General features: G+C 47.6%; 1 protein-coding gene and 1 non-coding gene across 2 annotated transcripts in view; both read left to right on the top strand.

Moving 5' to 3' along the window:
* The window catches only part of LOC149327341 (solute carrier family 13 member 2-like), a 56,916-nt gene extending 32,912 nt beyond the window's left edge, over positions 1-24,004 (top strand). The window contains exons 7-14 of the mRNA XM_089564849.1: positions 1,990-2,109; positions 6,817-6,936; positions 7,529-7,606; positions 9,192-9,284; positions 16,009-16,186; positions 20,004-20,165; positions 21,978-22,115; positions 23,842-24,004. Of these exons, the coding sequence (XP_089420975.1) occupies positions 1,990-2,109; positions 6,817-6,936; positions 7,529-7,606; positions 9,192-9,284; positions 16,009-16,186; positions 20,004-20,165; positions 21,978-22,115; positions 23,842-23,985 (1,033 nt within the window). The 3' untranslated portion in view covers positions 23,986-24,004. The remainder of the gene's footprint in view (positions 1-1,989; positions 2,110-6,816; positions 6,937-7,528; positions 7,607-9,191; positions 9,285-16,008; positions 16,187-20,003; positions 20,166-21,977; positions 22,116-23,841) is intronic.
* Positions 4,223-4,294, top strand: TRNAT-CGU (transfer RNA threonine (anticodon CGU)). Its single transcript has one exon. It is a non-coding gene; the product is annotated as a tRNA-Thr (tRNA).
* Positions 24,005-24,995: the final 991 nt, after the last annotated feature.

Here is a 24,995-nt window from a genome sequence, read left to right as displayed (position 1 = left end):
CAATCTACTATCGTCACCGCCGCCACAGTAGTAGCTCACTCTCCGACAGCGGCAGAAGAAACCGCCATCGCGCTGGCCATCGCTGACCCACGTACGCGCACAGTCCTCAGCGACTCCAAAAGAGCGATACAAAATTACTCGGCAGGTTTTATCTGCCACCCCGCTGCACGCATCCTTCGCGGCTGCACTCCCGACCATAAGATCAATCTGGTCTGGGTACCCGCCCACGCGGGAAACTCTGGAAACGAAGGGGTCGACCGACTAGCCCGAGGACTAACCAACCGGGCGGCCGGCCCCACGGACCCAGACGCTCTTGCCGAGGCTCCCCAGACCTTTGCCGAAATTACCAACCTCTACAGAGAGATGAGACGCCAGTTCCCGCCTCCACACCCCGACTTGAATCGAGCGCAAGCCACCTTGCTCCGCAGGTTGCAGACACACTCCATCCTTAGCCATTCTAGACTTTCACTCATCACAGACGGGGAATACGACCCCGTCTGCCAAAATTGTTACCAGGGAGAAATCGCCACCCAGGCTCACATCCTCTGGGGTTGCGCGGGAAATCCGCCCCCTCGAACCTTACTGCCAGCTCCCTCCGAAGACGGATGGAACCAACTCCTCAGAAGGCCAGACAAGAGCATCCATCTGGCACTCATTTCGTGGGCCCAGGAAGTCGCCCCCACCTGGGGGCCACACCAAGCCCACCTGCCCTAAATCCCGGCAATCTATGGCAATAAAGTTGTTTCTCTCTCTCTAGTGAATATGATGTCTTCGCTCACTCTCATCCTCCTGCCTTCCCTTCCGGCGAGGTTTAGGTGTCCACCATGATATGAGAGACATATACATTTCCTTTTCTCAAAAACCAATTTACCGACGAGCGAGGCGTAGAACCGAATGGGCGATGGCGTTCTATGGACTCTCTGGCAGCATTGCAAGACGCTGTCGCGTTTCACTCTTAGAGGCGAAGCTTAACATCTTAACCACACATCAGTGACCACACTTTAGGTCAAAAAAGTGTCCCCTGAATTTTGACGGGTGTCCACCGAGATATGTGAGATAGTTACTGCGTAATTTCCTTTCCTCAAACACAATTTTCATTTTCTTCATTACGGGCCCTCTTTGTCTTCTTTCACTCCCACTTCCTCCCTTCCTCTACGGTGCGGTTAAGGTGTCCACCGAGATGACACACAATTACTGCGCCATTTCCTTTCCTCAAAAAGCGTTGCGTTCAAAGGGCAAGGCATCGCGCCGAACAGGTGGTGGCGTTTCGTGGACTCCATGGCAGCGCTACAACACCCTGTCGCGTTCCACTCCTAAAGGCGAAGGTTAAGCGTCATTAATTAGCAGTTAATTAGTATTCAGGCATTAATCAGTAATCAACCGTGAATTAGTGATTTCTCATCACTTAGTAATTAGTATTCAATTATAGGTGACGCCACCAGTGCCACTGAAGCAGTCAAAGTGGTGCGGGAAACGCTTTCGCCTCTACGCACATTAGACAGTCAAAGTGCCCCTGAATTTTCCCGAACGCGGAAACATTCTGGATAGTGTTTCTTGTTCTATTTAGGAGGGGTGGTGGTGGTGTAAACTTTATTGGCCATGACAAATTACAGGTGGGAGGCAGAGCCCCCCTTATGGCCTGCGGGAGTGGCCCACACAGTGGGTTCCTCTCTTACAAATGGTGTGCCAGACCCTGGAGGGCCAGCCTGTTTGAGGCACTGGTGATGGCGAGGAGAGAACAGAGTCGTATCAAATGAAGTGTTCGTTTCAGCACCCTACTTGTGTGGTCGTTTTTACCGCTTGAAATCTTTTCTTTTCTGAACCTTTTAGTCCAAGAAGTGAATGCACCGTTCAAATTTTCACAGATTTTTGTTTTTTGGAGAACAGTGCATTCATTATGCGATTAAATACGGCAATCTCTCACCGTCTAACCATTGTCGCCCTTCATTTTTCCGTTTTCTGTGTTTCTATGCATTGGGGGCGCTGCAGCAAGTACCGCCAGAAGCTGCGTCGCTGCCTCCTGATGGCGGTCATCTACGGCTCCACTCTGGCTTCGACGGCGCAGCTCCACTCGCCGGCGTACAGCGACCTGCTGGCCTTCCTGGGAAGGTGAGGGGGCGCCCTCGATGGAGAGCTGTGAAATACAAGCTGTATAACATTACAGTGAAGCTTATTAAATGGGCGAAAAGTTGCCATACTGGTAGACACGCCCTCTAGCTGCATGTGTGTGAGATCTACGAAAAAAGTGGAATTCAGAAGGCCTAGATGTCTGAGTATTTCGTGTACAAATATGCATATGAAATAGTGTGGAACTGCGGAAACCTGCGATTTACTATAATATATATAAGGCGCAGTCTAGTTCATGTGAGCTTCGTTTATAATAACCAGTGCGCACATGAGTGAAGCCGCGCTGCCGAGTGAACCACTGAGCGCAGCGAAGGTGACAGATGCCTCTATGCAGGTAGCAAACATACCGACCGCTTGAAAACACATCATGTTCATCTTGCAGGTATAGGAGTGCGAGTGAAAAATGCTGAGATTACTTTTGCATGGATGACAAATCTTGAAGGTGGTGTCAGAGACATTTCGGAGGTAAGGTTCGAATTCAGGTAGCTTGCTCTTAGAATTACTTTGTATTTAATTACGGTGGCACCAAGCTTTTTCTCTGAAGCTAGGCACGGCTACCGTGTTTTTCAGTGGCCATAAACTGCGTTAGTGGGGAATCAAGTGAGTGCCAGCGTTTTCAGTGCACTATCACGTATAACCGCAGGCATTTTGTCCTGTAGTGTCTGTCTGTTTGTATCTTTATTTCTTTGTCGGTCTGATTGTCGGTCTGATATATAAGCAGACAAGGAAACGGGAATGAGGGGCTCGTCACAAATATGAGAGAAGCCAACAGCCACACAAACCAAGGGGCACAGGGGATTTTTAATTAGTTTATTTTATTTTGTGGTGTTGATGAATTTATAATATTATTAAATATGTTATCGCTTAAAGGTAATCGATTAGAAAAGCAGAAGAAAAAACAAGCACATGCCGCCGGTGGGATCCGAACCCACGACCTCCGAATTACGCGTCCGGTGCTCTACCGCTGAGCTCCGGCGACGGCTGTCAAACCTTCTGCTTTCGGGGGTATTTATGTTTACAAATAACCTAACCTTGAGAGTGTTCACCAGCGCCACCCACGTCCTTAAGCGGCGGAGTAGCACGTCCTGAGTTACCGCTGATGTGACGTAGAATGTCATCGAATGGCGAGGGCGGAAGCTGTGTGAGAACCCCCTTATGCTTCCTAAGGCATCAACGCTGCCAGAACCGAGGCCCTCGTTAAGCAATTAAGCAGACAAGGAAAGGGGAATGAGGGGCTCGTTATAAATATGAGAGAAGCCAACAGCCACAAAAACCAAGGGGCACAGGGGATTTTTAATTGATTAATTTTATTTTGTGGTGTTGATGAATTTATAATATTATTAAGTATGTTATCGCTTAAAGGTAATTGATTAGAAAAGCAGAAGAAAAAACAACCACATGCCGGCGGTGGGATCCGAACCCACGAGTCCGAACCGAACCCACGAACCACGAACCCACGAACCGAACCGAATCCGAACCCACGACCTCCTATCCGAACCCACGACCTCCGCCGCTTAAGAACGTGGGTGGCGCTCGTGAACACTCTCAAGGCTAGGTTATTTGTAAACATAAATACCCCCGAAAGCAGAAGGTTTGACAGCCGTCGCAGTAGCTCAGCGGCAGAGCACCGGACGCGTAATTCGGAGGTCGTGGGTTCGGATCCCACCGGCGGCATGTGGTTGTTTTTTCTTCTGCTTTTCTAAACAATTACCTTTAAGCGATAACATATTTAATAATATTATAAATTCATCAACACCGCAAAATAAAATAAACTAATTAAAAATCCCCTGTGCCCCTTGGTTTGTGTGGCTGTTGGCTTCTCTCATATTTGTGACGAGCCCCTGATTCCCGTTTCCTTGTCTGCTTAATTGCTTAACGAGGGCCTCGGTTCCGGCAGCCTTGATGCCTTAGGAAGCATAAGAGGGTTCTCACACAGCTTCCGCCCTCGCCATTCGATGACGTTATACGTCACATCAGCGGTAACTAAGGACGTGCTACGTCCGCCGCTTAAGAACGTGGGTGGCGCTGGTGAACACGCTCAAGGTTAGGTTATTTGCAAACATAAATACCCCCGAAAGCAGAAGGTTTCACAGCCGTCGCCGTAGCTCAGCGGTAGAGCACCGGACGCGTAATTCGGAGGTCGTGGGTTCAAATCCCACCGGCGGCATGTGGTTGTTTTTTTCTTCTGCTTTCCTAATCAATTAGCTTTAAGCGATGACATAGTCTGTAATATTCTAAATTGATCAACACCAATAAATAAATAAATTAAAAAAAATGCCCCGTGCCATTTGGTTTCTCTGGCTGTTGGCTCCTCTCATATTTACAACGAGCCCCTCATACCCCTTCCCTTGTTTGCTTAATTGCTTAGCGAGGGCCTCAATTCTGGCAGCCTTGACGCCATAGGAAGCATAAGATGGTTCTCACACAGCTTCCACCCTCGCCGTTCGATGGCGTTCTACGTCACACCAGCGGTATCTCAGGACGTTCTACGTCCGCCGCCTATGAACGTGGGTGGCGCTGATGAACACTCTCAAGGTTAGGTTATTTGTAAACATAAATACCCCCGAAAGTAGATTTGACAGCCGTCGCCGTAGCTCAGAGGTAGAGCACCGGACGCGTAATTCGGAGGTCGTGGGTTCGGATCCCACCGGCGGCATGTGGTTGTTTTTTCTTCTGCTTTCCTAATCAATTACCTTTAAGCGATGACATAGTCTGTAATATTCTAAATTGATCAACACCACTAAATAAATAAATAAATTTAAAAAAAATGCCCCGTGCCCCTTGGTTTCTCTGGCTGTTGGCTTCTCTCATATTTATAACGAGCCCCTCATTCCCCTTCCCTTGTTTTTCTTAATTGCTTAGCGAGGGCCTCGGTTCTGGCAGCCTTGACGCCATAGGAAGCATAAGAGGGTTCTCACACAGCTTCCACCCTCGCCGTTCGATGGCGTTCTACGTCACACCAGCGGTAACTCAGGACGTTCTACGTCCGCCGCTTATGAACGTGGGTGGCGCTGATGAACACTCTCAAGGTTAGGTTATTTGTAAACATAAATACCCCCGAAAGTAGAAGATTTGACAGCCGTCGCCGTAGCTCAGAGGTAGAGCACCGGACGCGTAATTCGGAGGTCGTGGGTTCGGATCCCACCGGTGGCATGTGGTTGTTTTTTCTTCTGCTTTCCTAATCAATTAGCTTTAAGCGATGACATAGTCTGTAATATTCTAAATTGATCAACACCACAAAATAAATAAATAAATAAAAAAAATGCCGCGTGCCCCTTGGTTTCTCTGGCTGTTGGCTTCTCTCATAAAGTATACAGTCGACAAACTGTCTGCTTGTGAACTCTCCAACAAAGGTCACGCGATCGGGTGATCAAGCTTCATGACAGCGCCCTCTACAACAGCACCGTTCCGCGCGACAAAGATGCGCCATTGCTGCCGCTTAAGCGCCTTATTGATGAGCAACATTAAAGCAAGGCATAGTTCAGCTACTAACAAGCGGTGGGATTCGAAGCGTCCTTAATGGTAGCCCGGTCTATACGATAGCATAGGACCCCAATATCGGAAAAAAACTGTCCGTCCTCAGGCGTATTCTGAAGCCTGCGTGAAACACCTGACACCTGTCATGAGCTAAAAGTGTCAAAGTGGAGAGAGAAAAACCTCTTTCTTCATTTTCAGAGGAGAGGTGGCAAAAACTGGAAGCTGGCTACTACAGGAAAAAAACCGAACGGTGGCTGCCGCGGACGTCAGAGATGTTGACGCGGGTGGACGAATGCGCACGCTACTGAAAGTTTTTTTTGTGACGAGTTCCATAATTTCATATGACTCGATAAGAAACTTTATGGATTTGGTATGGAGCATATGGAGTAGGTATAATATATGGAAGCACGTATGGAATCTCATGGTCTCTATTGGACGTCACGTATACCATATAAAAATCATATAGACATTATGTGGAATGCTTATGGACACCGCAGAGACAAGATATGGATTTCTATATAATTCTCCTTGTCTTATGGACTACATATTCCCGTAAGTCTGTACGATATTTCCTTTGAACTTTTTCCATCGCTCACATGAAGCGGTTAAGACTGCCATAGAAAAACAATGCAGAACGTTTTTGACAATAGAAAAAAGATTATTAGCAAAAAATTGCAAGCCTGTGGATGGGAGATCTCCAGATATAATGATTCCTATAGTGAATTCTTACAATATATGAAACAATTGCGTTCATAAGCTCTTCGCCGTTCAAAAATTATTTTGTCCATGATTGATGGACATGAGAGTGTCGAGTGAGCAAGGAAGTCAAGTGTAAAGAGGTACAAAAAAGTGCATGGGTCTAATAAAAGTGGATGTGAAGAAATTGTGTGCTGTATCGTGTCAAGATGCGAAGGGAATAAGTCTATTGCTCCACATTTCCATCGGATCGGCCCACCGATCACCTAATTTTTTTCCCACCCTAAGAGAGAGGTCAAAGCACCCCTTGCTAAATTAACGAAGCAGCCTGTCGGAAGGAAAACTTTCCAGCCCAACTACTCCATGGAGGACTGTGCGCGACAGTACTGCGTGAAAAGAAGCATCTGGATGTTGGCCGTACAAAAATTGTACACGGCGAACAAGCATAGTTGTTTTTTCTTCGATTATCTTTTATTTCTGTCTTGTTTAGTCTTTAAGCCCTAATATGGCACGCAGGGAGTATCCAGAGTACCACGTCCTTGGAAGCTTCACGTTCATGTTCTACTCCATGCCGACCCTGATCCTCTGTTCCTTTTATCTGGGCTGCTACCTCCTCAGCAAAATCGGCACCATACGGTAGGCAACTTCAAACTTAAATTTATGAGGGTGCGTGCAAATAGATTTCTCGAAATAAATAAAACAGTGCCACTAATTCAATACACAAAGTGAAATCAAGAACTTGAGTCTGTATTTCTTGATTCCTTTTGATTGCAAGAACGTTTTAGGTCGGCACGCTTTGATTGCAAGATTGTTTTAGGCCGGCAGTATCATGCGTTCAATCGCCGTGCTAGGAACAATTTGCTAGGAAGCCGTCTCTCAAGGTCCCATGGCATCCGCTCGCTAACGCATACTGACTAACGATGGCGAACGCAACTCATATTCGATAACGCAAACGGGGCTTATTACACTGTGTAATCTTTTGTTTGTACTTTTTTTGTTTCCACATACACTTCGCAGAGCTTTGCGTGCTCAATTTGCAGCCTGGACTCACTTGATTGTTATGCTGTTGCTCTAAACCAGAGCTGTCTAAATGAAATCCTTCCCTAGAGAGATGATTAAAGTGTAATGTCGCAATGATTAGATGTTTCGTTACAAAATGTCTTGCTGCGCCTACACAGCGCACCTTTGCCTCCATCTTCCGACTCCAAGTTGGCTCTCTTTTATCCAGGGCCAAAGTGCGCCAAGAGGAACGGCGACTGCCTGCCGCTGTCTTTGAGAACAGGCTCTCTCTGCACGGAGGCTGGACGTGAGTAGAATCTTTTTATTGCGAAGCAATACTACTTTAGCTACCACCTCAGCCCCTTCCAACGTGAGGCGGTGGTAGGCACCACTTGACCTTTGGCATGACCTTTGTCATGACGTCACACCATCTGTGTAAAAACGGGGCCCCATCTCGTGCCGTCGCAGCGCGAGGCTGGTAGGCACCAACGGCGGCCTAACTCCCGCTCCTCTCACCAGGGGCGCCGCGTGCGGAGTGACGTCATACTATCTGTGTAAAAATAAAAAAAACGGGGCCCCATCTCGCGCCGTCGCAGCGCGAGGCTGGTAGGCACCAACGCCGGTTCGCTCCTCTCGTCAAGCCTGTCAGATGCCGCCTCAAGCAAGCAAGACACTTCGGCAGAATGCAAAGAGGAAGCATCAAAGAGCTACGGAGACGGCAGAAGAACGGGAAGAACGACTTTCCAAGCGGCGTGCTCAATATGCAGCGGAACCTATCGTATTGCTTCGCAATTACCAGGCTTAACCAAGCTAAGCAACAGCCAGTTTTTTTTTGCGTTTTTGCCCTGGGATCAAATCTGAACAGCGCGAATGTCGAATAAGCATGTGACGATTCACGTTTTGCACAAGTGTGGAAAACTTCGCGGGTTGTTAAGGATCCATGTTAATGAGGAAACACAACGACGACGACGGAGACGTAGAAAGACAAAACAGGTGCTTTCTACGCCATTCTACGTCTCCGTCTTTGTACGTCTCCATCCTCGTCCTTATGGATCCTCGTTAAACATGGATCGGCACCAAAACGCAGTTTACCATCCTTTTACAATTTACTTCTTGTACAACGGGCTTTTTTGAATACTTTAAGATTATTTCTAGGAATTTGGATCCTATAACCTCCCTATGAGCACCTGTTCTGCCTTTCTACCTCTCCGTCCTCACTCTTGTGGTGCCTCGTTAACATTGATTCATGTTTAGCGTGGTCCGAATCACATTTTCTCTCGGCGGCTTCTCTTTGGCTGTGAACTAATCAAGTGGCAAGCTTTCAGTACTGTGAATTACTTCACTGTGCATTCGTTACTTCTTGCATTTGGTTTCTAGTTAATTTTTTTTTACCTTTGCGTATTTGCCCTCGTGTCTTTCTGTCCATTTCTTTTAGTATGATTGGCGATATCTGTTTTTTCTTGTTCCTTAAGGTTCGAATTTGTTTCAGTGTCCTTGTACTGCTTTATAAGACTGTAGTGTAAATACTTGTATAACTCCATCTAATAGTGCTACGGTTTTGTACTAATGCTGTATGTATTGGTAGCCAGACGTCTTACACATTTTGCACGGGATCGAACCAGACGTTTTACGGGCCAGCCGGGCCATGCGTTTACGGACGTTACGTGCAAGACGGGCCAGATGATTTTCACGGGATCGAACCCGTGTCTTCCGAGGTACCATCCAAGCGCCATGAGCACTGAATCACACGGCGACTTTACTCGGACGAAGTGGTAGCCCTGCACTTGACAGGCACGAAGAGCACTCCATTTAGTCTTTTGATGCGAGCAAAATAAGAATCACTACAGAAGGAAGTGACCATAGAAGTTCACATCCCTGCTTTCTTTACGCAGCTTCCGGGAACTGTCTGCATTGGCGGTGGCCGTCATGGCGCTGGTCATCGCGGCGATCCCCAAGAGTACCTGGAGTTTTCTCTTCACCAAGAGGTTAGCCACAGTTGTGGAAAGTTAATCACGTAGTTAATACCTGTTCAATACAAAGGCTGTAGTATGAGACGTGTTTATTTCATTGGTCCTCTACCGTTGGTGTGCCCAGCATATAAGAGAGGGCTAAAGGTGGGGGAAACGAAACGTCAACTAATGCGGCCTGAGTAATGCTGTGAACGTCTACATTCGAGGACTCGGCGTCCGTCCCGACCGTATTATTTAGAGCAAATTATGCTTAGTTGGACGTGGAACGAAGTAGAACACAATATCCTAGAACATTTGGAAGAAGTTTAAAAGAAAAATATATTAAACTAACTATACACCCTTCGTCGAATCCACTGGCTTAGCGTATACCTTTTACTGTTCTGTACAAAACAGTGTACTGCCAGTTAAGCTTCCTAAGCCTCCCAAATCTTGTCCGATCCCTCTTTGTGGGTGTGTGGAACTGAATGCCGGGATAATAATAATACTGGAATCTTTGGGAACACTGGCAAGGACAACAACGTCGCCAACCATCTGGTGCTCTGCAGTGTAGTAAAAGTTTAATATTAGCACTGACACATCTCCTAACAAAAATTTCAAATTTAATTTAAAACCCAACGTTTCGTTCCGGCTCGGCTTTCTTTTTTTTCAGGGCTGACTAGGGGGCAGTAGTTAGCGTCTTTAAGTATGCAGGGAGGGGAGCAGGAGGTTGAAAGAAGGAAAGCGGTGATGCGAAAGGCGGGGGGGAGAGGGAGGTAGTGCATGAAGGGGTTAAGGCTATGTTTCCAGAAAAGGGTACAGCACCGAAACAGACAACACACAGAAAGCTAGACGGGACAGGCGCAAATTCCAACTGATTTATTCACCACGAAGGCAAATGAACGTTTAACTCTCCACAACACAAGCCACGGAGGTCTCATACAAGGCATGCATTTCTTTTATGCGAAGCATATTGCTAGAGCTACCACTCACGCCGTCGCCGTGGGACCCCCACGTGACACCGTGACGTCACACCACGTGACACTGTGACGTCACACCACGTGACATCGGATGAGAGAGCCGGCCTCCACCTCGCGCCGTCGCCGTGGGACCCCTAGCCGTCACGCCAGTGACACCGTGACGTCACACCACGTGACATCGGATGAGAGAGCCGGCCTCCACCTCGCGCCGTCGCCGTGGGACCCCTAGCCGTCACACCCGCGCATTCCCGCGCATTTCGAACGCGCATTCACACTCGGTGTAGGTGAAACGCTCGCTCCACCGGGCAGGCAGACGCGGCTTCCGTGGCAATCCAGGCGCTCACCCAACGCGCGTCTCGGGGTTAGTCGGCGTTCCGCTGTAGCCATGCCGTTGTCTTCCCTCACGACGAAGGCTTCTAGTTGTTGTATTAAAATGGCCAAGTATTCAACCAAGGAAAGCCATGTATTACCAAGCCTAGCCACTAATATGCTTCGCATTCCCCAGGCTTAGCCAAGCTGAGCCTCAGCAATTGTTTCTTGGATTTTGTCTTTGTATCCTTCAATGCCTCCTACAAACGCTTTCGAACTAGCCCAGCTCGCCCTTGTAGTTCGTGGCCGTTATTGTGTTCGGGGAGGAAATTGTTTAAGATCCGAGGTTTTACAACCACATGTCAGGGGATTGCGCCTCCTGTCCAGTGAATGATTAGGGCGTAAGAATAGTTCTTGTTGGCTTACGATCTCCTCTGTTTTCGCGCAACTAAAACATCAAAGGACAGTCCTCGAAGGGAGCTCTTTCAAACTGTGCTGTCTGTTAACGTATGCTACGGAATATATCGTCCACCTGGCACCAAAAATGGTGAAATGGGACTAAAGAACTGAGTAGCTACTTCTGACGAGCTGTTAATTCGTGAAGAAAGTAAGTATATTTTTACGTAGTGCTGACAGCAGTCCGGTGAGCAGGAAGTCAGCGAAAAGGCTTCCAAACGAACTCTTTATTGGGCTGACCCGCACCCAAAAAGAACTGAATAACTTTAAACGTAAGAATGTTCGGCGTTCGTCGAGCAGAATGCCGCAGCTCTTTGCCGGGCTAAGCTTAAAGCTGATAAAGAGCACTGGAGATACGGCATGCAAAGTAACCACAGCATTTTTGAAAGAACAGAGTCAGGTCCGTCTGGTTGCTATCAATTGAGATTGCTCTGCTCGACTCTTACATCACAACAAAGCGATAAAGCGGCGTGCCGGCAGCTTTGAGCGAGAACAAACAAACATTACAGATTCGAGGCAATGTGTCATGTTAAAAGGAAGAGGGCAGAGTGGGTTGAGAGCAATCGCAGGTTCATGAAATCCTAGTCTAAATCAAGAAGAAATGGTCAAGAAGGAATTAGAGGCTCAAGCAGGTGACTGCCGCGATATCGCACCTCATCCGCAGAGTTCCGTGCCACCACAGAGGCATGAAGGAGCACGACCTATATCGTCTCATTCATGCCTTCGTCATCAGCCGTTTCTTATATACAGTTCCCTATCTTCGACTCACCAGAGAGGACACGGCCGCCTTGGATGTCATGTTACGCACTGCTTGTATCCAAGCCACAAGGTAGGCCAAGAACTCCTGATAGGTTACGTTCGTTGGTGACTTATTTCTCGACGAACAATTTAGGAGCCATGACCTCGGACAAAGAAGGTTTTTTTGTGGTTATCCCCAAAGGGCTGTTTTTTGAGAAGTCCGGCAAGGCGGTGGAAAAATGTTTCACTCGACTCTCTGTAAAACCCTCTGCTGTGAAGAAGAGGGCGCTGAAATTGCTTGGTCATCGCAACCTTGGGCGTTTAGCCTCGGCCGTTAATGGGGCGCCAGAGAGTAAGCTCAGTGTTTTCTTTACTGCAAAAACGCATAAGCCGGAAGACCCCTTCCGGGTTATCGTGTCAGAACGCGATACTTGGCAGCATGAAGTGTCAGGCTTTCTGCAGAGGCACCTGAAGTCGTTGGACATTGCGGATCCTTTCCTGATCTCCAGTTCTGGAACGGTAGTTGAGTTTTTGAAGCATAATAATCCGCGTGGTGGTTCAGCGTTCAGTATTGATGTTGAAGACTTATTTTACTCGCTTCCGCATGTGCAACTTTTAAAATGTGTCGAGGATTGTATAACGCAACAGAACGATGAAGTTGCCTTTATTTCCAGGTGCGGGATTTCGGTCGATAGTTTCCTTGAGCTTCTGGCTGTTTATTTGGACTCTACTTCTATTGGCTGGAACAATGACGTGTACATTCAAAAATCTGGTATCTGTATCGGGTCAAGAGTTGCTCCGGTTCTGAGCGATATTTTTCTGTGCGCGGTTGATAGGTGCCTGGAGCGTGATTTGGAAGGAATGGTGACAAAAGTTTGCCGTTATGTTGACGATTTTATAGTTTTTGTGGACTGTCGTGACACCACCCGGCCAATGGTCGATGTTTTGAAGGTGTTCAAAGAAAGAGGACGTGGCCTGAATTTTGCGTGTGAAGCTCCCGAAAATGGACGCATCCAGTTTTTGGACCTTTCCTTGTTTTTCGAGGGCAACCATGTGTGCTGGTCGTTTTCACCAAGGTCAAAGAAACCCTTGTTGAATTTTCCTTCCGGCCATTCGAAGTTGATTAAGAATGGCATTGCGTTGAATGCATTAAATTCGGCTTTCACAAAGTCCTGTTTCCATCGGATGGACAAAGCGTTCGCTGATCAGGTGGCCAGACTAAAAAACGCGGGGTTCCCGGCCTCTGTGCTGGCTTCGGTGTCGCACCGGATCCTTACGGTACAGAAACAGACTGCAAAGGGAACTAGGTCGCGTAAAGAGAGCACAGAGGGAAGGAAAAAGCTCGCCTGCATCCCTTACATACATGGTGTGTCTCATAGCCTTAAAAAGGTGGCTCGCCGTTATGAGGTGGACTTGGTGTTTTCAGCCAAGAATAAGGTAGGGCGCATATGTGCCGCCATTGAGAGGTGTGACGCACCGCGGGAGAGAAGGAACGCTTGTGGGGTGAAGCACTCCAACCCGTTTGTGGACTGTGCTTGCGGTGTGGTCTATTCCATTCCCCTAACATGCGGTCGACACTACACGGGGCAGACTGGACGCTGTCTGAATGTACGCCTCCAGGAGCACGCCAGGTCCCTTGACGGGAGTTCGGGGACGCACCTGGCTAAGCATGTAAAAAGCCACAAGTGTGCCCCATTGTTCAAGGAAACGCGCGTTCTCTGGAAGCATAAAGATAAGACTTCCCGGGAGATTATGGAGGCCTTCCGCATAAAGAAGTCGGCAGATGTATGCGTGAGTTTGCCATCCTTGCTACTGCTTGACGCCGAGGTTTATTATCTTCAAAGAACACTAAACCATGATAACAGGTAGATTCGTTGTGATTTAACGTGTGTTCTTGCCTGTAACCTTTGTAACCATGTTATGATTGTGCATGTAACCATAGGTTTCGTCTATATATTTTTTGTGCTTTTAATAAACTTTGTCAGTTGTTAGTGAGCACTTGTGTTGTTGTCACTCTGTCTCTGTCCCTGTCCCTGTGGTGCCACACCAGTATGAATTCGTACCAACTCGCCCAATTTTCAACCCTTCTGCTTTCAAGACGGCCCTAGACCTGCCAGTTAGCACTGCCAGTTAGCGGCCTCCACAACACAGTTGGGGAGCTTGTGGAAGCCCATCGCCAAGCGCAATACTTGCGAATCACCCAAACATGCACTTGTCTCCATATCCTGGAGTCTCTAAACATTCGCATCACAGGGAAGGACCCTACCCACCTCCCCATCCCTCGGCCCCTCCACCGAGAACTTCTCATGAAACCTCTCCCTCGAAGCATGCACCCCCCGCATCATGAGTCACGCCGCCGAGCCAGAGCAAAGGTGCTCCACAAATACTACGGCTCCGAATCGAATGCCGTATGGGTGGACGCCGCATGCACGGGTGAGGAGGCGGCGGTGGTCGTCGCCAACTCCTCCCTACAGCCTCTTGCTACTGTCCCCCTCCCCTCGGTCACCTCCTCGGAGGCAGCCGAGGACGCAGCCATCGCCTACGCGCTTGCACACACGGAAGCACGCAACATAATATCGGACTCCAAAACCTCGATACTAAATTTCGCGCGCGGGCGAGTTCACGTCCCTGCGTTTAGCATACTGAGCTCGCCTGCCACCCACCAGCCCCGCCATTTGGAGCTGATATGGGTGCCTGCGCACTCCGGGAACCCCAGTAATGAGGCCGCCTATGCGTTAGCCCGAGGTTCTTTAAACCGGGCGCTGTCGGCCTCCGATCTGGGATTTACGCGGTATCGCATCTACTCCTTCAGCGATCTGACACAGGCCTTTCGGGCCGCGCGCCTGCTCTACCCTCAACCCCACCCCGCCCTAGACAACTACCACCAGACGCTCTGGCGACGCCTCCAGACGCGCACCGTCCCGTCCCCTTATCTGAAAATCCAGATATCACTCCACTAGCCCTTCCTGTACCCTCTGTCAGGATCCCTCTGCTACCCGTTCCCACATCCTCTTCCTCTGCCCGGCGGACTCTCCCCCGCGGGGCCTGGATCACCTCACCACTTGGGAGGCATGGGAGACCCTGCTGCGCTCCGCGGACCCGGCCAAACAGGCCATCGCAACCAGCCGGGCTGCCGGCGTCATGGTCCGCAGGAACATGAACGTTTGAGTGCAGTGAGGCCGTGCGGGACCCAGGGGTCCGTGAGCCCCAAACTCCTCTGCATAAAATAAAGTTTCTATGATGATGATGATGGCGGCAGCGCTGTTAGTTCTGGAACGACTAAGCTGTGTAGAAATTTTACTCCATTTTGCTCGCAATGTAATCCCAATTAGTCACGCTTTCTTCGCTATTCTTCTTTTGTTGCGAAAGCTACACCATGCTAGTCGCCGAGCCATTTCGCGGAGCTCTGGAAAGGCCAAGTTGCGCATGCGCGAGGAGCTGGTGACGTCACACGGCGCACAGCTGGCGCCCCGGGGCCGCGCCCTCTCTATCGCCTCGCCGACAGTCTCCCTCTCTCTCTCTCTGATGCGCATACGATTGCGCATCGCCATCTGCGTGGTTTGCGGTGTATATAAATTCGCAGTGGCTTAGCTCAGCCATGCCAGGATATACGTTGCGTGAGGTGAGGGCGAGTTGTCCACATCTCGGTGGACACAATAACCAGAGGGAAGGCGCCTAACTGCCCTCTTGAAATAGTGTACACCTCTACCATGCTTTAAGCTAAGTGGCGGTAGTGACAGATATGCGCTGCATGCCTTGGCATTGACAACCTTGTGCCAGAAGCGCGGCACTGAAGCAATGGGCCGTCGGCGTTCATTGTGTTCATGGCGTTGACAACGTTTTACACTCCGATCATTTTAAGGAAAGGAAGTGCGCATAATGGCTCCCTGGGTCAGTGGACGCCTAAATCGTGCTTACAGGTAAGTGGGGTGATGGGGTAGATTTGTTTCCTTTCTTATTTTTATTTTTTTTATTTCTTTTATTTTATGAAACCCATGCATTCAATAGATGCGCCTTTATTCATGCTCAAACCTTGAGCTTTCGTTGCGGAGTGGTAGCGTCTCCACTTCAAATGCCTGAGGCCCTTATTCGATTCCCTGCCTCGACACAGTTTTTTTTGGTAGTTAGGCAGAAACGAGGACAAATTTGCCGACACGGCTGCTGTAAGAGGAATTAAACGCTTTCGCCTTAATTTGCGGCTGCGCGCAGATGTTGCTTTAACAATACTTCTGGTTTAACCAGAGCTAAACCACAGCCATTTTTTTTTCCGTTTCCCGCAGCCAGGTGACGCCCGAGATGCTGGTGCTGCTGCTGTCGATGGCGCTGTTCTCGCTCCCCGCGCAGCCGGGCACTCCGTCGTCCCCACCAGTGCTTCCATGGGCGGCCGCCAGAGCACGCTTCCCCTGGAGCTGCCTCGCCCTCACCGCCTGCGGACAAGTGCACGCCGCCTTCTTTGTGGTGCGATTGCTTGCCTACATGGCAGCTGTGGTCTCCTGCTGCCTCAAAAGAAAGAAAGGAACCCCCGGTGATATTGTTCTTTTACTGGGCAAAGAGGTGGCAATGACTGTCATTCCGCATCCCCGTCCGTCAATATAGGGTGGTGAGATTAATCCAGACCCCTCGGCTACAGTGGCTATCACAGCTAACAGATAGCTTTGGAATGCTAAACCCCTATGTCATACTATGCCTTATCTCTGAGAACATGTAAGGCCCGTATATGCAAACTTCACGTGGCCGAGGAATTTAATATTTAGGGCAAATTTTCAAAAGCACCCTCTCTGTAGCATATTCTCTTAGCAGTTAGTGAACGCGGGAGCATACGGTTAGCTGCTCGCATCGAGCAGCTACCAATGGGGAACGCTTTCGACGACAGCAAGACCGTCTACAGCTAAAACGAAAAAACAATGCATCCCTGCCGACCAGGAGATCAGCGGATATATTGATTGTTCTTATATGAAAGCTTACGATATACGACAAATTGCTTTCATAAACTATTTTCTGTTCAAAATTTCTTTCTCTAGAATTGTTGGGTATGTATGTCAGCGAGCTGCTGCGCGCTTGGTTAGTGATCGTGTAGCGCCATTGGGCTTTTGCACGCTGCAGCGTTGTTTGTCTTGTAAGGGAACTGCACGTGTTGGTTTTCCACTCTGAAACATGTTTTTTTTTTTCGTTTTTTAACCCCTTCATCCCAGTCTTATTATTGACTGGAAAGAAAACTTTCCAATACTCAGAATTTTAAAACGAACATGCCTAGACTGCAGTCTTCACTGAAAAAACTGTGCTGGCCTTAATGATTAATATATTTTTATTATAATAAGAGATAACATTGTTTCTTCTCAACCTTATGAAATTCCTTTGTTTCCGATGGTGTATGCTTTCTACACTGTTACGTACAATTGATCATAGCATTTTTGTTGTAATTATTCTCAGTAATGTGTGTATTCTGTGTTACTTTTACAAATTTTCTAGGATTACGAAGTGCTATAACATTTCTGTAATTTAGATAGAATGGCTACTGGAACATGGGACGTTAAAAGTTCAGAGGGCGTGTCGCACATGCTTTTCGTGTTCGGCCTTACCGAGACAATTATCTCACCTACACGCAGAAGTCCGGCAGGGGCAGTCTATTCAGGATTTAGGTTTTTCTTCCAGTAGCTTACAGAACTATAGCACTCAGAGATACGATCGGATATCAGACCACAAGTTAGTATTATACAATTTTGTAAGAAGACGCCGGAAAAAGACTAACTCCCCGAAATACGTCACTGTGAAAAACTGCGCTTAGGTGACCATGTTAGATCATCATCAGCCTGACTACGGCCTCTCCCATGTCTCTCCAATTAGACCTGTCCTTTGCCAGCTGCGGCCACCGTGTGCTCGCAGATTTCTTAATCTCATCCACCCACCTAACTGCTGCTGCCCCCTGCTACGCTTGCCTTCTCTTCGAATCCACTCCGCTACCCTTAAGGACCAATGGTTATCTTGCCTTTGCATGACATTCTCTGCCCAAGCTCATTTCTTCCTTTTGATTTCGACTATGATATCATTAACCCTCTCACCCACTCTGCACTCTTGGTGTCTCTTATCGTTACCACTATCATTTTTCTTTCCAAAGCTAGCTGTGTTGTGCTTAAGCTGAACCCTTTCCGTTAGCCTCCACTTTTCTGCCCATAGGTGAGTACTAGTAAGATATAGCTGTTGTATACTTTTCCCTTGATGGATATTGGTGATAAGGGTGCCTTTAAGACTTTGCGTCGCGAATTCACAACTAAATGATTGCATGCCGTGTACTCATTTCTGCACGTGCATTGATACAAATTTTGATCAACGGGTTCTCAGCTGTGACTGCTTACTGTCGAAAGTGTTTGGAGCGAATGTGAGGATCCTTTATCCAGAAAAAGGGCGCGACCAGCCTTCAACGTCACCTCTCATCTCACCTCGTGAGCATTGCTACGGAAAAAATTGGAAGAAATATATTGGATGAGGAACCAGCATTTAGAAGAGGATTACCTGAAAATACTAGAAGATATTTATAACGGCGGCAGTTACCATAATGGTCCATAAAGTCAAGAATAAAATTAAATATCGAAGGGTATGAGGCAGGGAGATGCGATATCGTCGTTGCTATTAGCCGCCTATTTACACGAGGTATTCACAGGGCTGCATTGGTGTCACCTTACCGCACCACTTAGACACCCTTAGAGCGCGTGCGGATAGCGGTCTCGGAGGAGACACCCTCTACTCAGCGTGGCAAGCTCAGACAGAATCCAGCCACCGATTGACAAGGGGCTGGTCGTTTGGTGCCCAGCTTTCGCTGGTCGCAAGACCTCCTATATGCTTGCCAACAAACGAGGTGGCGCTGCAGTGGTCAGCAGGCACAAGCTAGTCAAGAGGCCAGGGAGCGGCGATGCGGGGAATTCATGAGCGCGGGTTTTCAAAGCTTGTTTGCGTTTTGAATTGCTTAGAATCAAAACAGTGGTTGATGTATTGAGCTTAGCAATTTCGCTCAGTGTCCACGGGCTCGCGTTGGCCACGTGCGGCATACACCGGAAAATACTTCGGGAGTGTATTGTATAAGTGGTTGGCGGTAAACGAACAGCGTTGCTGCCGTTCATTCTATGGTAGCCAGAGAATAAAATCGCCTCTCTGTGGTACTCTGTACTAGCTGGCATTATCTTATTTCGGGACAGTAGTGAGGAGGTACCCTGTTATCGGCTCGGACGAACAAGCGTGCGTTCGTGGTCTGTTCACACTCCTCCGCACAGAGCGTTGCCAGCTATAACGCTGCACTTATTGAGCTTAATCACCAGTATCTCGCTACAGGGTCTCACCCGAAAGTTTCCGTTAGTTTACCCCTTTAGCTAATCGGTTGCCTAAGAACGCAGGTGTTAGAAAGGCGCAGCAGCTTAGGGCTAAAAGTATACCACCCGTCTTTACACTACGTGCCATAGCTAGGCTCGTTGGCACTTGTTTCCGCGTGCTTTAGGTATCCTTTGTCCGTCGCTGTCATGGGATGGAAGAGCAAAACCGCGCTGCAATTCGGGCAATGTCCACCCGCGGCAGTATCCTTTCGAACAAGCTTTGCGATCACGCACCTTTTCATAAAACGTCATAGAGTTTTTGACTGCATGATGAGATACGTTGTTCGAATGTGTCAAGTGGCACGTGTCAAGCTAAACGCGCTTGCGTGGCTCTTCGTGCACGTTAAAGTACGCTACTGTAATCATACCAACGACGAATGCAAGAGTGACACGTACGAAGCAGTTATGTAGATCATATTAACAATAGCCCAAGTATAGGTAAAATATCATGACGGCGCTTTTATTTCTTCGTATAACTTCCTCACATGTGAATACAAACTATGCTACCAACAGAAGAACGCATTCCTTCGTCGCGAGAGAGCCGGCCGGCGCCCCATGGGCACCAAAACGGCTCCGACTGATAGTTATGTGCGGAACTAAATTGCATTTTTTCTTGCGCACATTTAAGTGTATTATGCGTATTTTTAAGCGTATTTTAAGATACACTCCTCACCACGAACTCTTCACTGTGCTGTTACAAGGCTAATTTTTCCTCACAGTGTATTTGCTTATTTATACACTGTAAATTATTCAAGTTCTCATCTCCTCGAACAACAAGTTAGTTTTGTAACTGAAAGGCTTGAGGCAGGTTGCTCTGTCGGCGATCATAACGTTGTCCCTACGGCATGAATCGAGCGGCCGGCTAAAGTGACATTTCGCACTCTGCTCCACTGTGCCCGCAACCACCACACCAGCGTTCGGGAATGCACGATGTCCTGACATCGTGGGTGAAGAGCGCCGGCACACAGCCTTCCCTCGGGTTCCTCTCCATGCTGGGCTTGGTGGCGACGCTGACGGCAGAGCTGACCAACCAGGACAAGAGCATCGCATTCCTCCTGCCCACGCTAGACGCCATCGTGAGTATCTGGCAGCCTAACGGAACATGGGTTTCGAGCTCGTATGGCAAAGGCACACGTTCGCAACATGCAGCACACGCGAGCTGAATAAATGCACGAACGTTTATCAACCGATCTTGTCGACATGTGCGGAATATGGCATGCGCAGCTCAAAGGAGTAATCGTCCTCTCTGTAGAATATATGCACTGAAGTTTTGCCCAATCTATCCTGTGTCCAGCTCAAGAGATAGTCATTAAGTGTCAATGGCCACCAACTCAACCCGTAAGCATAGCCTTTATACCCTAATTATCATCGTCATCACATGTAAATTAGATTACTCAGAAGCAAGCCACACACACCAACTGAATACCAATATTTAATACGGACTATTCTATACCGCAACGCAGAGCACACATCACATGAGGAGAGAGGAGAAAAGCGCTAACAAACAACAGTTGAGAAAAAGCTCGCGTACTTAAATACGCTCTTGTAATCATACGCCATGTCAAACAATCAAAACATCGCACATGTGTGGACGGGAAAAGTTGCTATTTTGTTTCAAGCACATTGGCGTGCCGCTTATGCAATGTCGATCCTTTTTTCAAATACAAAAAAGCTTCATGGAGTTCACGTGCGACAGAGATGTGGCTACTGCCTAAGATCTTTGTAATGATTCACTTTGGCTCACATTTTTTTTCCAATTTTTGCAGCTGTTCGTCAGATGTAAGTTTGCACCATTTTGTAGTGACTACTCATGTTCACGCGCCCTATAGTTCACACGCAACCAGTTTGTCAACTGTATACTTTGTCACATGAAAGGGGCAATTCGTTCACAACGCCGCTTGCACACAACACAGATTATCGCCGACCACTGAAAACGCGTAAGCAGTCCCCTCGCCTCGTTGCGAGTAGGTAATAACATTCATAGAATTCCTATTGCGAACGGATCACAGACGACGAAGGTGTTAAGCTGCTTGAGCAGACAGCAGCTGACCTGATGCTGCCATGTCTCTTAGCCGCTCACGAAGCACCAGAGAGGGAATCGGTCTCATGAATCTTGGTTCCAAAAACCAACTTCAGAATGGTTTTACCGCAATCTCCGATGGCCTTTGCAAGCTTGTCTATGCCCAGATGTTTGATATTTGCAAAGGTAACCAAGGTTTAGCGATATAAAGGTGTGAGGTGCAAGACACGACGCTATGACTCGCGACCTCCTTAAAAGGATTTTTGATCTGAAAATGGCATAAAAAATCTCTCAGTGACCCGCATGTGCACTTGAAGCAAAAGCAGCAACTTTTCCTGCCAGCACATGTTTGATAATGCTTTTTTTGGACAGGGTATATGATTAGAAGAGATTATTTATGTACACGTGTTCACTTCTGATAAACAGTTGTTAGTTATCGCATGTCCCGTGTACTTTATGTTGTGCTATGCAGTAGTGCATCTCAAATTATGAGTCGACTCACCCTTCAACAAACTCTATTGAAATCAACCCCCAATATATGAAAAAACTTTACAGGGCTAGGAATATCTAATGCGCTCTACCTAGTGAGGAACTCTTCACTTCAGTGAAAAAACGGTGCTCAAAGGAACGCAGCGCGGTTACCTGTAGCAACACAGCATAACACCAGCGCAATCATTGGCGTAACACGCAGGCTGAGAACAAACGCATCTTCCGTGACTTATAACCCAGGTCTACCCTAGCACTGAGTGTCGTTTAGCTTCGCAATATCTTTCTTTATTTCACCAAAAAGGGTCCCTTTCTTCAGCCGACTGGTCAGGCCAACCTGCCGAACGTGTTGAGAAACAGAATTGGGCTCTCTTCTTCGCAGGTCCGCGTCCACAAGGTGAATCCCCTGAAGCTGATGCTGCCCGTGTCCCGCCTTGCCTCGGCCACCTTCTCCATCTCCACGTCCTCACAGAACAACGCTCTGCTGAGGGACTACGGGGGCATCTCGGCTCTCGACATGGTCGGTTCGAGGCACAAGTTTTGTCCTCTAATACTTTGACATCTGCTCTTTCCTAGTAGCCTTTCGCAGCTCTGTGATAGCGCGTGACATTTGACTTATCACCGGCATTTATAACTGTCTTAATGCAAGAATAAAAGCAGTGCGATTTATTTATTTATTTATTTCAAACACCGTCTTGGCCCTGCGGGCATTACTGAGGGGAGGAAAACAAGACGTACAATAACACAGATGACAAGAAGTGGGAATACATTACAGCTCTACATATCACTCACTACTCTAAGTATTGCAGATTTCAGCAAATGTGCAGCTCCATGGAAAGCTAGGAGGAGAGAAAAAAAATGAGAAAAGAGAACAAAAACAAAACAACAAGACAAACTACAATTCAGCAACGCAGAGTCCATGTGGCACTACTAACCGGAGGGCTTACATGTCATGAGCAAGAAAAAAGAGGCACTCAACTTTTTCTTAAAATGCTCGATATCGTCACTGAGTGCCATATTTGCTGTGGCCCTCACTTGATAATGGCCCTCTTGATGTCACGTCGGATAAGGTTTTTCATAAGAAAACTATTTTCAATGAAGACTGCAGATTGCACTGGTGTGGACTAATGTTGTAGGGGTTAACTACACGGGTACCTATGCATGGTACCTATAACTATACTTGGTACCAAATCGCATCTGCGTAAAAACGCAATAGGCGGAAGCGGTTGAATGGTCACTGTCGCAGCTCAGTTTGTCAAACACTGCACACGACAAGAGAATTGGCGTCATGTCATTTCCGCCGCTTACCTTGGCTATACCATTCACAGAGAAAAGAAGCTTTCCCTTTAAAATGTCCCTCAATATTGTAAAACTCGTTCAGGCACCGTTTCAGGCACCGTTCCTAATTTTCATTGAAATTAAGCTTTCCCCTCAATTGTGTATTTCCTCCAGTAAAGCCAATTCTTTACTTTTCCAGTGCAAAAATTAAAGCCTAATTGTTTTCACACTCGCACAAATTTCTTCCGAAATTTAAAAACATTTGGATAACTCCGTTTCAAACGCCAGTAATAATAAAGCTAAAAGGCCTTAGGACCTAGGAATATGTTTGCTCTGAAGGTGGAAACAATGCGATAAATTCAGAGAAGCATACCAGTTAGTGCTAGTAGCGAGATCTGTCTGCTGCAGGAAAATTCAGGATGTGCGGTCCACCTCACTGTTTTGATTGACATTATTTGCCGTTCTCGCCAGATCGCATAAAGAAGCCTGCTAGTGCAAGATGAAGGACGCTAAATATACCGGAAACAAGATACCAGTACAAGACAAAGGACAAAGAGTAAAAGACACGAGTTTGCAAGACACACAAATGTGTACAAAGACCCTTAAAGCGCTAGAACAAGGGCGGAAAAAGCTTCGGCCTTTGGCTTCACAGAGGATGAACCCGCGTAATTTTCCTTTAGTTTAAAGTGTACCAGAGCTGAAAAGGAACATTCAGATGAACAGTTTGGCACACATCTCAGTTCTGCATTCTCGCCATAGAATTCAGTCGACTAAAAATGCCAAGAATAGCAGAAGCAAACCGATGAAAGCGGAGAATTTTATCAACAACTTTCCAGTTGAGTGCTTCGCCGTTCGGCCCTATTTTTATTATTTCTTTCACATGCACAAGGACACATTAGCGGTTAATGTAGAAGTATTGTTGTGAAATATACTAAGAGCCCCACATGAAATGCGTATTACTTTTTCAGATGATCATCGGCGGGCAGCTGCACATCGTTTTCGCAGTGCTGGAGCTCATCAGCCTCTCAACCGTCGGCTACGCCATGTTCGATTTGGACTCCTTCCCGTATTGGGCGCTGCCTAACGCCACGAGAACAACTGGGCGAATATGATCGGCCGCAACCGTTTATGTTGTCGAAATGTGTGATTTTCTTGAAATGTTATCCTCATCGTGTGGCAAGAAGATTTTGGTGTTTTGGACCAAAATGTTTAAAAGGAACGGAACTATGATTCACATCATCAAAAACTGCTCGCAGCGGCCATATGTAAAATGATATATAACTTTGGGACCTGCTGGTGACTTACAGACGTCTGAAGTATCCACAAATGTGAGGAGTTTTGATTCTTCCTTGGAAGCGCCATCCTTCCACCCAACATGGCAGCCACTTCGAGCGTTTAGTTCATGACATGTGTTCTGTAGTCTTTTCAGTAACAATATCATTGCAAACACCTGCGGGACGATACTAACTTTAGTATACTTCATAGACAAACGGCATAGCTAGTTACACACAGGGGCATAAAAAGCATATAAATTTGTGTCGAAAATGGCGTCCAAGGGTTTCGCTCAAAAGGTAACTGCATATACGGGCTGAACCCGAGCCTTGTAGCGTCGAAATCCGTGCGGGTGTTTAAAGGCCCTCCGGCTGTCTAATTACGCCATATGCACCCACTGAGTGCATTTGGCATTCAGCTGCTGTTCCCAAGGTTACGGGGTCCAAATATCTGCTGCAGCGGCTGCATTTCAGTAGGGGTGGAAAAACGGCCGTGTGCCGGGAAATACCAGCGCACGTGAAAAAGTCCTAGAGGGTCTAAATAGTACCGGATTACTGCACTAAGGCGTCCCTGACAGCTCATTTGTAATCTCGCATACTAATACAACTTGTGCTCTATGCGGACCTTACTTTGCCGCAACGGAGGAGGTGCGGTTCACCGCCCGCGCGCTGTACTTGACCTTCGCAAAGGATGCTGAACAAGAGCAAGCGGTGTTCACCAAGTTTTGCAGAAGAACTTGCCCCTCTTCACATATTCAAGCGGTCTTTATTGAACAGGCCATCTACAGCGGTGTTAGCGAGCTGCTGTGTATTTGAGGCCCATAAGAGGGTGACGAATTGACTGACATTGT

The sequence above is a fragment of the Amblyomma mixtum genome, chromosome 10 (genome assembly GCF_055824585.1).
Source record: "Amblyomma mixtum isolate Tamu chromosome 10, ASM5582458v1, whole genome shotgun sequence".
Taxonomy (NCBI): Eukaryota; Metazoa; Arthropoda; class Arachnida; order Ixodida; family Ixodidae; genus Amblyomma; species Amblyomma mixtum.
Note: the sequence above shows the minus strand (reverse complement) of the source record. Positions and strands in the feature narration are given on the sequence as shown.